Source organism: Bos taurus, chromosome 11, assembly GCF_002263795.3.
Source record: "Bos taurus isolate L1 Dominette 01449 registration number 42190680 breed Hereford chromosome 11, ARS-UCD2.0, whole genome shotgun sequence".
Lineage (NCBI taxonomy): Eukaryota > Metazoa > Chordata > Mammalia > Artiodactyla > Bovidae > Bos > Bos taurus.
Genome location: NC_037338.1, coordinates 106891722 through 106904488, shown reverse-complemented (window position 1 = coordinate 106904488; position 12767 = coordinate 106891722). Strand labels below are relative to the sequence as shown.

At 53.3% G+C, this 12767-nt stretch overlaps 1 protein-coding gene across 1 annotated transcript in view; it reads right to left on the bottom strand.

The window, feature by feature from the left end:
* CACNA1B (calcium voltage-gated channel subunit alpha1 B) overlaps nt 1-12767 on the bottom strand; it is a 210777-nt gene that overhangs the window by 28680 nt on the left and 169330 nt on the right. Inside the window, 3 exon segments of the mRNA NM_174632.2 lie at nt 11562-11645; nt 11991-12101; nt 12432-12596. Of these exon segments, the coding sequence (NP_777057.1) occupies nt 11562-11645; nt 11991-12101; nt 12432-12596 (360 nt within the window).

Here is a 12767-nt window from a genome sequence, read left to right as displayed (position 1 = left end):
GCTTCACAGTCTAAGCAGCAATCAGCCACCAGAAAATCTTCCAGAAGTAAAGCTTGTCATTGCAAACAACTTCTCATGCAGCAAATCAGAGACACTCCCTCCACAGGGAGGGACAGATGAGTCCTGTGAAGCAGCTCCCTGCTGCCAGGGGGAACGGGAGGCTGCCCGCAGCCAGGCCTCCGACACTGACCGCCTCTCAGGACACAGCTGAGCAGCCCAGGGACTGGGCGGGGCTGCCTCTCCTCAGACTCGAGGGCCATGCCCTTGTCTCCCACATGCCAGCAAGGCCCTGCCACCCGGGGCCCAGCAGAGGGGCGGACACGTCCTCTGGGGCCAGGCAGGGACCTGCGGACAAGTCTTGACAGGAGCTGTAGGTGGTGGCGGCCCCGCTGCTGCCACCCGAGAAGCCCCCTCCGTAGCCCCCAGACCAGTCTCTGCTCCAGAGAACCCGAGATGTCTCACAGCACGCCCTCATCCAGAGGGTCTAAAGTCAAGCACAGAGCAAACCGATAATCTCTGGGCTCCACGGATGACCCGGGAGTAACGCTTCCACCCTGGCTCAAGGGCACCCGAATCCCTGGCACATCCCTTTCAGGGGGCCCGGCTCTGGGCAGTGTCCCTGAGTAGAAAGGGGTGCTCATGGGCACGGGGGGCTTCTTGCCCTGCCTGCTTAGAGACCAGGTGCCCTCTTCTGCCCACCCACACGCAGCCTGAGAGCAGCTTCCTCACACTTTGCTGTTTTAAAATACGCAAGCAGCTCAGGCTAGATACATTGTGTTGCCAGATTCAGTGGTCAGACACAGAGAAAAGAGAGCAGGTGTTGAATGAGGCAGCAGCCACGGTGAGCACGTGCAGGAGGTGGCAGGGTCTGGGAGGAACGGCGTCCCGCTCCAGGGCTGCCCATCTGATCTTGGCTAGGACGAGGTGTCTGTCGGGGGACAGGCCTCACTCCACCCCTTGCTTGCCTCATCTCAGGGGCTGGCTTCTTCACTTCCACCTGGGACTCTGGACTGTGCTGGTGAGGGACATAAGTTACCCTGGGTGGTGGTGCTGAGTTTTAGACAATTCCACAGGGGGACAGGGCAGTTCACAGGCACAGAAGGGCTGACTGTGGTCCAGATCAGCAAGAAGGCAGAGTTGACCTCGGGACGTGATCCTGGAGGGGGTTCTCATTTGCCTGCAGCTCCCTCACTAGCTCGAGCTGGGGAAAGAGACCCTCAGGGCAGACAGGGTAGATGAGATACATCCACACTCTCTATCTGAGTCCCCTGGGCCTTGAGGACTCTCAGGTGAGCCAGTGATCTCAGGAGGTTGGAAGGGGGAACTTTTAGGGTGTCAGGGAGCCCTTTGTACAGGACAATGAAGCCCAGCAAGGGTGAGGGGCTGCCTCCTCAGGCTTCTTCATTTTGAAACCACCTGCGCATGTGCACCTGGAGGGGCCAGGACAAAAGCAATTTGCTCAGGCAATTGGCACAGACAAGATGATCTCCTGAAAATAGTGGGAGGAAATAGTCTTCTGGGTAATAAAGAAGGGACGGATACCAGAGCAGACAGAGGAAGGTGCTGTCCATTCAAGTCCCTGGACACAGAGCTCAGTCACATAACACTTCCCACTGACACCCAGGCCCCACCCATCCTCCCAGACTTTCTCCTCGGGGCTCCAGTAGGCACCTAGGAGAGGGTGGGGTGCCAACAGACAGACAGCCCTAGACAGTCATGAAGGAGGATGGTGAGGCAGCTACAGATGCCGCAAGCAGTGTGATGGCCTGAGCACATCATGGCTGCACCCAGGGCCCGAGCCACCAGACACCACCAAGCGGGCCGCATGCTGGACAGTGGGGGCAGCAAGCACACGGTGGCCTCCCCACGGCTGAGCACGGCCACCCCTGGCCTCAGCCGACCCCTGGAGGTGGACACAACCCTCCCCACCCCCAGAGTCCACGGTTTCTGCTGTAGCCTGGAGTAGACACAGCGACTTTCAAGTCAGGGCCCCCTTATCACCCCTGCCTCTGAGCCAGAAAGGTCAACGCTGCACCCCTCAATGCGGCAGCTGCTTTACACTGAGGGGACACTGGTCCCCAGCTCCACTGAGCACCTGCTTCCTCCTCCCCACGGTGGCGGTGTTAGGACGTCACGCCTGGGGGTGAGGAATCATTGAGAAAACTGAGATGGGAGCCACAAAGGTAAGTGGACCCCAGGCCAAGGCCCTCACCTCCTGTGTCCAAGCGCATCATTGCGTCTGGGCAGACTCGCAGCAGAATGAGGGGCTCCCCCTCAGACTGTGCACAGGTGCCGGGGGCCCCACACGTGCTGGGGAGGAGGTGCAGCCGCACGGGGAACAAGCTGCTTTCCTACTCAGCTTCATTCTCAAGGGGACTGATGATGGGGGAGACAGGAGGAAAGACAGAGAGAAAAGGAGTAAGCCCGAGGGGCCTGCTCGGGGGCGGCAGGAAGGGCTGAGCGGAGGCCTGACGACACCAGCAGAGCCTGCGCTAAAGATGCAGCCTGGTACTTGTGCGGCTTAAATGTCTTTTTCTCAAAACTCAAGCTTTTCTGCTGATTGTGAAACGCTTTACCACATTCACCTTCTGTTCAGGAACCTGAAACATTTGCTCTTTGCATGAACTTCCAGCCGAGGCCTCGGCTCAGTCTGCTCCAGCGTCCCCACTCTCCCTCAGATTGTCCTCAGACCCGGAAGGAGGCCCTGTCCACCCCACTTACATGGGCTCCACACAAGCTCGCTGACCAGGGCACACGGGAATCCATGGTGCTGGATGGAGGCCCAGCTCTCTGCTGCCTCCTGGGGCAAAGGCCCTCTTCCTACTCAGTCAGGACCATCCCCCAAGGTGCGTGCCCCCCAGCCAGGCCTCCACATAAGGTCTGTCCAGGAAGGACCCAACAGGAGACTTCGTCAGAGGTGGACCCAAGCCCACTTGGTCTGCTGGCCAACAGAGGTAGAGCAGAAGGGAGATGACTCTGCAGCAGAAACCGCGGACTTTACAGGGAGCAGGTCCAACCTCGCACCCAGCAACCCCCACCCCCAATGCTGACTCAGTCTCGACACTTACCTGCCTCTCTCTCAGAAGCCCCTATCTCCTCTCTTGGCCCAAGGCCAGTTCCTGTGATCAAGTGGCCCCTGAGGGCCCTCAGAAGGCCAGGAGCCAGGGAGAGCGCACTAGAGGCCAGAGGGGGCGGGTACAGCTGGGCTCTGAGCACAGGAGGGCGGCGGTGAGGGTGACAGGAAGCAGAGGAAAAGGAGAGCAGAGCAAGCAAAACAAAGAGCTTTAAGAACTGTATAAGTCATGAAACCAACCGTTTCCTATATGTGATGTTTTCATGGATGGATATTTGCGTGTTATTTACAAATTGGGATGTTTGAGCAGCAGGCGCGCAACATACAGACGGAGACATGGTTTTCGCATTGTATGTTGGGTGGCGTGAGTCAGCAGGTAGGTTAAGGTAAATCAAGAACAAAAACAGAAAACAAAAGAGAAAATGAGTCATCAACACAAGCAAAAACTCAAACTCTGAATACTTCACTGGAAATTTTTAGGATTTTGGTAAACTGCATATTTTGCTTAAAAATGAACCAAATCAAAACACATTTTTGAAATCTGTAGGTTACGCAGACAGAGGCGTCATTTGCATTTCTGTTTGTAATGCAAATCCAAAGATGACTCACAGACACTTATTTTTTTATTCCAGGCAAAGAAATCAATGTCAGTTTCATGCTTGTTTGGAGCACTTTCTCTATGCGACCCTGGTTATTAAGACTATTGCTCTATGCGACTTTTAAGTTGGGAGTGGGAACTGACACTCATATTTTTGCCTCAGGAAAAAAAAAGTGCATCCACAAAGTAACAGATGAAGTGACTACAAATGGAGAAAGAGAAGCAACACGGAAACCCACAGGGCGGCTTGCTTTCCTCTTCCCTCCTCCAGGCAGAGCAGCAAGAAGACTGCCCTCGGAAATCACTAGCAGCTGGGCAGCTGAGCTTTGAGACCAGGCGGATTCTGAACACTCCCACCAGAACTGCTGGGTGTGCAGGATTGAGGGAGGCTGCCCTGGAGGGTCTCAAACATCTGCAAGCTGCCCCTCAAGAGTCCAGCAGCTGAGGGGCCTCTCTCTGGAGAGGCATCCCTGGGAGACAGCACGTCGATGACATTAGCCACCTGAGCCTCCACCCCCTGCTGACGAGGCACACACGTGCCCAAACCCCCGGGACTGTGCCCTTGCAGTCGGAAGCCCAGTGTTCGGATCCTTTTTTCCAGGGGAATAAAGATTCCTGTGTCCAGGGAAGCAGAGCACACAGGGGAACCGTTTCTGAGCGGGAAGCCCACAGTGAACGGGCAGCACCCAGACCGTACTGCAAGGCCAACAGCTAGTACAACAAACACCCTTGATTTTTTTTTGTTAAAATGGCAGCTCTCAGCCTGGATTGTTCAGATCATTAACTTCTCAACACCATGAAACATCTCATGTAAACAAAAGAATACGTGTAATTATATATATACACACATGTTTTTTAAATAAAGATGATAAATCATCCATATATTCATTATCCAGCTTAAAAACCAGAATGTCACCATTCCTCTGAAAGCCCTTCCTGTCTCTCTCTTCCCCAGATGTAGTTGTGCTTAGTCGCTCAGTTGTGTCTGACTCTGCGATCCCCATGGATTGTAGCCCACCAGGCTCCTCCATCCCTGGGGGTTCTCCAGGCAGGAATACTGGAGTAGGTTGCCATGCCCCCCTCCACAAGATGTAGTAACTACACTTAATTATTGTTAATAATTGCTTTTCTTTACTGTTTTAGCTCAAACTCTTAAAATGAGCTATACTTGTCTTTTCTTAACTCTGTGATGGGATTAGACTGTATGTAGCCCTCGTGGGCTTGGGTGAACTTGTGCTCTGACTCTGAGCAAATGTCAATTTGAGAGGCGTCCTCCTGATGAAGATTTCATTCACTGTGTCCACAAACCACTTCTGCTGCCACTGCAGACACTGCCATGAACATCAGAGTGAACAACGTCTCCAGGCTCATCTGCTCAGGCACCCTGCACACCTGTACCTTGGAGGCTGTAGCTACAGATGTGCCCGACCTCCCCAGACACCCAGCAGCAGCACCCACATCCTCACCCACCGCTGGCCACGTCGGAATTTCTGTTTGACAAACCAGTAACTATGAAATGGCATCTCGGTGCTGTTTCACTTTGCATTTCTTTGATTACAAATAAGGTTGAGCATCTTTCCGTGGTGTGTCTTCTGCTCTGTAAGATGCATTGGGCTCACAGAAGAGCCTCGCACACTCTGGACACTAACCTCCCCTGGGGTCTGGAAGGCCTCTGCCCTCCAGCCCTGGTCACCACGTACTGGCCTCACACTCTTTGCTCCCGTGGATCTCACACCATCTCATCTTACAGGCTCACAATTCCCAGCCTTACATTATTGGCCCGAGTCTCCTCTGGCTGCCCATGGACGACTCCAGGGAGGGCAGCCGGACTGAACTCTAACACGGATAAAGTGCAGCCAGACGGTCATCAGAAAACCTGTTCCTCACAATTTTCTCCCTTTTCAATGAAAGACCGACCACTTCTCCAAGTGCTCAGAAAAAAATTCTGATGCCATCCTTGCTTCATCTCTCACACTCCCATCTGATTCATCTACAGCTCTACCTTGAAGTTACACCCAGAACTTGACCATGTCTCACTGCACCCCAGCTCCCCAGCTCCACTCCTGGCTCATGGCAGTAATGCTGGGCCACATACACATCTTCTGTGGCCCAATATCCAGTTGTCACAGCTTATATCTTTGTTCCTGAAAGCTTTTCCAGGCCAGGACACAAGGCCTACAGCCTAACGTCAATAAATGATGAGTTGTTATTCAGTCACTAAGTCATATCCAACTCTTTGCCACCCCATGGACAGCAGCCCGCCTGGCTCCTCTGCCCGTGGGACTTTCCAGGCAAGAATACTGGAGTCGGTTGCCATTTTCTTCTCAGGGAATCTTCCTGGGATTGAACCCGGGTCTCCTTCATTGGCACGTAGATTCGTTACCAGGGAAGCCCAATACAGGCTGATTGTTTGGCCCTCTCTACCTGTGGCAGACAATGCCTGGTGGGGATGCCCAGGGATATAACAGCAGCTGACCTGCCAGCATCTTCCACGAGCTGCCCCACCTTCCTTCCCACTCGCTTCCAGATAACAACTTGAACCACACCCTGTCTCAGGTCTGTTTCTAGGACAATCCAGCTAAAACAGCCTCTGCTTGCACCTGCACACACTTCTCGACAGAGCCACCAGGGCTGTGGCCTTAAAAGCCAGACAGTGTCGCTCCTCACAAAGCCTCCAAGTCCTCCCATCGCACTCAGAAGAAAAGCCAAGCTCTACTGACTGCACAGCCTTCCCTGTGCAGCCAGCGTGCCCACCCCCTCAGCCCTGAGGGGGCCTCTGCTGCCCGCAGCTCTGACCGGCTCCACCTCCGCGTGAGCCCAGCTCGCTGCCTGGAGCTGCGCCTCATGACACACAAGCACCCAGTCCTCACGCGCTCTGCTCTGTCTTCCCACCGTCACTGGCACTGTGAGTCCTGCCCACTAGGATGAAACAGAGTTGCACCTTTCGTCCCAGCACTTAGGACAGTGCTGAGCACACCACAGGCACTGCACAAGTAAGTGTCTTAACACACATACGTGAAGGAGTGTGATGTGACCGTCCTTTCCCTCTTCACGGATCGGCATTCCTCCTTTTGATAAACAAAAACTTTATTTTATACAATCTTTTCCAGTTATGGCTGGTACTTTACATATATTTTGCTTAACAAAGCATCCCTATCTCAAGGTCTTAAAGATAATCTCTTGTATTTTCTTCTAAGACTGTTAAAGTTTTGTCTCTTACACTTACGTTTTTTCACCCATTTGCCGCATTTTCGTGAATGTATGAACCAAGATCCAACGTCTCTTTTCCCCTGTGTTGTTCATCAGTTACGCCCACAGTGAGTCACACACCAAGTTTCCAAATACAACCAAGTCCGTGTCCAGGCTCTTGAGCTATGCCTATGCCAACACCACACTGTTTTAACTGCTACAACTTCCCAGGATGTCTCCTCACTGTCAGCAGCAGCCTCCCCACCACAGCCCCCCAGGAGCACCTTCTTCTCAAGTATCTTGGCCATTTGTGAGCCTTTCTCTTTCTTACAAATGCTAAAAACAACTTGCCAAACTGCATAAAAAGAGACAAACAAAAAGAAAAGCAAAATAATTGGTATTTTTATTGAAATTGCATTGAATCTATAGATCAACTGGGGAAAATCGCCATCTCTATGACACTGACACTACTTATTAACATGACATACACCTCCATCTATGCAGGTCTTCGTTTAATAATTTTGCACAAAGAGATCTCGCACACACACCTTGTTAGGTTTATCGTCAGGAGTGCTGATGTTGTAACGAAATACAATGCACTCTCTTGAGCAACCTCACATTCAATTAGTTTTAGATTATCCTAGATTTCATCCACAGATGATACGTCTTCTTCGACTAATGGCAGTTTACGTAGTCCCCTTCTGAAACTTAAGCATTCCCTTTGTTTTTCTGTCTTATTCATTCGGCAAGTACTTACGAACGCCTGCACACTGCCAGGCACTATTTTAAGCACTGGAATCAGCAGTGAGCAAAGCAGACAAAAATCTGTTCTTATGAAGCTGACACACAACTTACTGAACTGTTGATATATTGTTCAATGTTGAAAAGAAGTAGTGGTTACAGACATCATTGTCCTTTTCTGATTTTAAAGGGAATTCTTTCCAAATTTCACCACTGTAGATATTTGCATAGGGCTTCTTGGTGAATGCTCTTCATCAAGGTAACACATGCTAATCGTTTTCATCACGAATAAAATCTGAATTTTATTGAGTATCTTTTCTGCATCTGTGACAGGCTTATTAACAGTGTCCTTTGACCTGTTCATGTAAATTACAGAGATGGACTTTCTGTTGTGGAATCTGGTGTTCCTGGGATAAACCTGACTGCACTTCTTCCTGGACACTGCGGGATCTGGCTTGCTTACATGCTGTTTTGAATTCTGCATCTATGTTAATGAGTGAGTATGGATTATGATCTTCCTTTCTTACACTCTTCTTAAAATTTTTGATGTCAAGATTCAAGGCTACATTGTATGATGTAGCCTCATACAACTAGTTAGGAAATGTTCCCTCTTCTATTCTCTAGAACATATTTAGCATTGAAATGGCCTTTCCCCATGTTTGAGGTGGAAATCTAGTGTACAAGAGTGTTATAATCCAGTGGTGTGAGCCATGCCTGAACATGGACCCCACTGGACCTCACGCCTCCTACTCTTGGAAGACTCTGTGTGTCCTGGAGATAGCAGGCCCAACTAAGGAAAGACCGCTGCTTCCATTTATCAGGTGACTCAAAGCAGCAGGTTTCAGAGCAAGAGAAGGCTCTCTAGCAGGTCCACACTGCAGTGTCAGGAGCCTGCCACTTGGGCCACAAGCCCCAGCAGGCCCCATGGTGCTAGGAATATCTGTGGGAGATAAACACTTGTGTGGGGCCCTCGAAGTCCCCACATGAAAGTCAATATAGTCACCTAGGCTCCTGGCAATGGCACCCCACTCCAGTACTCTTGCCTGGAAAATCCCATGGACGGAGGAGCCTGGTGGGCTGCAGTCCATGGGGTCGCTAAGAGTCAGACAGGACTGAGTGACTTCACTTTCACTTTTCACTTTCGTGCATTGGAGAAGGAAATGGCAACCCATTCCAGTGTTCTTGCCTGGAGAATCCCAGGGATGGGGGAGCCTGGTGGGCTGCTGTCTATGGGGTTGCACAGAGTCGGACACGACTGAAGCGACTTAGCAGCAGCAGCAGCAGCAGGCTCCTGGAGCAAAGATTCACATCATCTGCAGAGATGTCATGCCTGGCTACAAGGTCCTACAGAGACTGTCTGACCATGAGACGCCGTATCTATGGCACCAAAGTTGCCCTCACGAGTCATGTGCTGCAGGCCCAGCAACAGCCTGGGGCACAATGGACATGCCATATCTGGGGCCACACGGCAGCAAGTCTAGAGGCCACAGTCACATGACAGGAAGGCCCAGCCAGCCTCTCGCCTCTGTCACACCAGTCTCTTCTCAGGTCACCCTTTCCCAGCACATCGTGGGATGGTCACTAAAACTGGGCCGTAAAACTCAAAACCTGGTTATGGAGGGACTGGCTTGATATACTAGTACAGCCCTCAGTAGAGCCCCAGGCAGGGCTGCCCAAGAGACAGTGTGAGGCAGAGCTCTGAGTGGTGTGCGCAATCTACCATGGCATGGGTACGTGTGTGTGTGTGTTTGTGTGTGTGTGTGTGTGTGTGTGTGTAGGGAGAAGTTGTCTGTGATAAGGCAAGGACTCCAGCTTGCTCAGGCCTCTGGAGGGAACAAGGTTTGGGGCAGAGGCACCGGCTGGACCTGGGAACGGACACTATGTGTCCTATGTGAACACCACCCCGGCACCCACAGCCACAGAGGCACTAAAACCCACGCACCCTGGACGCACTGGCCGACGATGGCAGCAGGCCTCCGTCCCCAGCCCCACTCACACGGCAGACCCACAGAGGCAGGGACTGAGACAGCTGGGGGAAGCCTGTGCCTGGGCCCGACAGCCAGGCTCCTCCTCAGCAAAGCGAATACAGCCACAGCCACTACTGAACACCTGCCCATTGCAAGCAGAGGCCACCTGCAGGCCTCTAAGGAGAGCCATACTTGGTGCTGCCAGCAGTCACTTTGTGGGAAACTCTCCCCTGGAAACAGCAGTGATGGGTCTCCACAGGGACCACTCACATCTCGGGTCAGGCCTGCCTTGGCTGATGCACTAGCGTCAGAGATGTACCAGAAGGAGATTCCACACGACATCCACTTAGAGGAGAAAGGAGGGCCAACAGGGCGAGAGACCCAGGACCCGCTAGCATGTCAGCCTCCACATCACTCAGGTGTCGGCCGGGTGAAACGCCGGGACAGCCTCTCGCAGGCACAGAAAAGACACTGGGATGGCGGAGCTGTCCTTCAAGAGGAGTGGGCGGCCGATAGACATACTGGGTGCCCAACCTGAAAACATGCATGGATTTGGGAAACAAGGGCCCAAAGTAGAGGTGGGCCCTGTCACCCACAGGAGCCCAGGGGGACTTTGCGCCACCATCCCACAAACTCAAGTGAGGCACATCTAGGAGTCCAGACTCAAACAGGTGGAGACAGCTTCCTGTGTGGGACCCAGGAGGCCACCCTGGCTCCTGTGACTCTGGGCTCTTCACAGCCAAGGTGTGAAGGGCAGAGCTGCCCTTGCGTGGGGCAGGGAGAAGTCTGTCTGGAAATCAGGGGGCTCCCAGGGGCCTTTCTAGAAGTTTCTTGGACCAGTCTGAACTGTGCCTGCACCATCATAGCAGCTAGAGCCACCACAGGGCACAGCAAGCAGGGCCTTGGCGGTACAGCATGAACGCTGGCTCACTTGGTATGACCAGCAACCAGAGCAGCAGAGGGCTGGCCACAGCAAAGATCCCAAGATGACGTGGGTCCCCGTGACAACCGTAGGCACCCTGTTCCTCCTCCCATCAACTCCCTCCTCCCTGAGGTCATGACCAGCACCATCTGAAGCCAGAGACAGGACCCGACATGAAGAGTAGGCAGAGCCGGGTGGGGCCAGGGCTGCAAGCAGATGCCCCCACCCTGCATGTGGCCCTTAGGCCCAGCAGCACAGGCTGCGGGAGCCTGCTTTACCTGCTTCAGGGCACTCGGGTACCTGGGAATCCACACCCCAGGCAAGCCTTTAGCCGAGACCTGGTGGGCACAGAACTCCGAAGCTCACCCGACATGGAGCTGGAGCCTCAGCCCCTGTGGTTCTTCTCTCCCCACCCACCTCCCCAAAGCTCTCCCCGCGGTTCTGCCTCGGAACATGTCCCAAAAAATAACTTTTACAAGAACCCTCATCTCAGCGTCTGTTCCTAGGGAATTGAACATAAGAAACGTTGATAGAGATGTTCTTATCTTTGATCCTATCGATCTGTTGTGCTTGAAGAACACCGCTTATGACTCAGATTATTTCAAGTTTGTTGAGACATGTTCATGCTCTAGCCCTCAGTCAGTTTTCAGATATAATCCATGCATTTTAGTAAGAACTAGAATCTCCAGCATGTGTGCGTGTGCACACACACACACGTATGTAAAACAAACCTGATATTTTAAAATACTCCAAATCCTTCTTGGCTTTAGTTGTATCTTTTTGGAACCAGTTGTCAGGTGCATCCGTACTAGACACATACGAAATTACAAGATCCTTATCTTCCTGGTCACTTACACTCCCAGTGATTCTCCAGCCATCAGCCTGGAAGACCTTCTGGGAACCAATTTCTTACCCAAGATAAAGCATGTGCCTACAGGACACCCAGCCCCCAAACTCGCCTCTGGGGAGGAGCTTCGTGGGGAAGCATCCTCTGAGGAGGAGCTAACCCCCAGGCCTGGAGGCACAGTGGGGAGACCGCTCAGGGCCTGCAGGGGCAGGAGAGCTACTCACCGCAATCTCTGTTACTAAAATATCAGTAATACTTCCCAACACAGTGACAAAGTCAAAGACATTCCAGGCGTCTCTGAAATAGTTCTGGAGAGAAAGAAGGGCAGTTAGTGCTGGGCTGGCGGGGGTGGGGAGGCTCTGCAGACAAGCTGTAGGAGGTGGCCTCTCGTCAAGAAGGTAGCAGAGGATACATGGGCTCCCTCGTGGGCAGGTGGGCGGAGCACAAGGCTGCACATCCCCTCCCCTCCAGGAACAGGGTGGGGGCAGAGGTGGGGCAGAACCCGGCAGTCGCTTCCCTGGGCCCCCTCAGGGTCATATGTGCTCTGGGGGTTCAGGGAATCCCAGCTCCAAACAATGAACACTCAAAGATGCCCTACACAGGGGTGGCCAGAACACAGACACCAGAAGGCCTGGAGGGGCTAAGGCACATACCAGCACTCCAAAGGCGATGACCTTGAGCACACACTCCATGGAGAACATGGACGTGAACACGATGTTCAGACACTTCAACATCAGTTCGTACTCGTAGGGCGCATCGTAGAACTGCCCAAGGAAGAGGTGCTGTTGGCCATGGGCTCAGCTGCCCTGACCCACCCCACCAGGCTCATGAAGACCTCCTGTCAGAGCACAGCGGGCAGACACACCCGCCGCGCTGGGACAGCCCTCCCTGCTCCCCGTGTCTTCCAGAACCTTCTCACGATCTCAGCCCACGGACAACCAGGAAATCTGGGTTGCGGAGGCAGCCCAAGCTGACCAGCACTCTGGGTGGTATCACCGCTGCCAACACCCCAGGAGGAGCGGGCCCTCCCCCCGGCTAGAGTCGAGTCCCCGTGTCCACGGGCGCCTGCAGTCCACCATGCAGGCCTCACGCACCTTCATCATCAGCACCACTGTGTTGAGGGCTATCATGGCCATGATGAAATACTCAAAGGGTGGTGAGACCACGAACGTCCACGTCTTGTACTGGAACGACTGCTTGTTCTGGGGCATGTACCGCGTCAGGGGTTTGGCGCTAATGGCGAAGTCGATACAAGCCCTCTGCGAGGGAGAAAGGAGAAGTGAGAACTTGGACCCCTTCGAGCCCCTGCACACCCCCTCCCCCAGCCACACACAGAGCCCCGATGACAGAAGGCCTTCTCCAGGCAGCCCTCCCCACCCCATGCTGGCCAGTGGTCCCCACACAGAAGGGAGGCCCAAGGGCCCTGACCA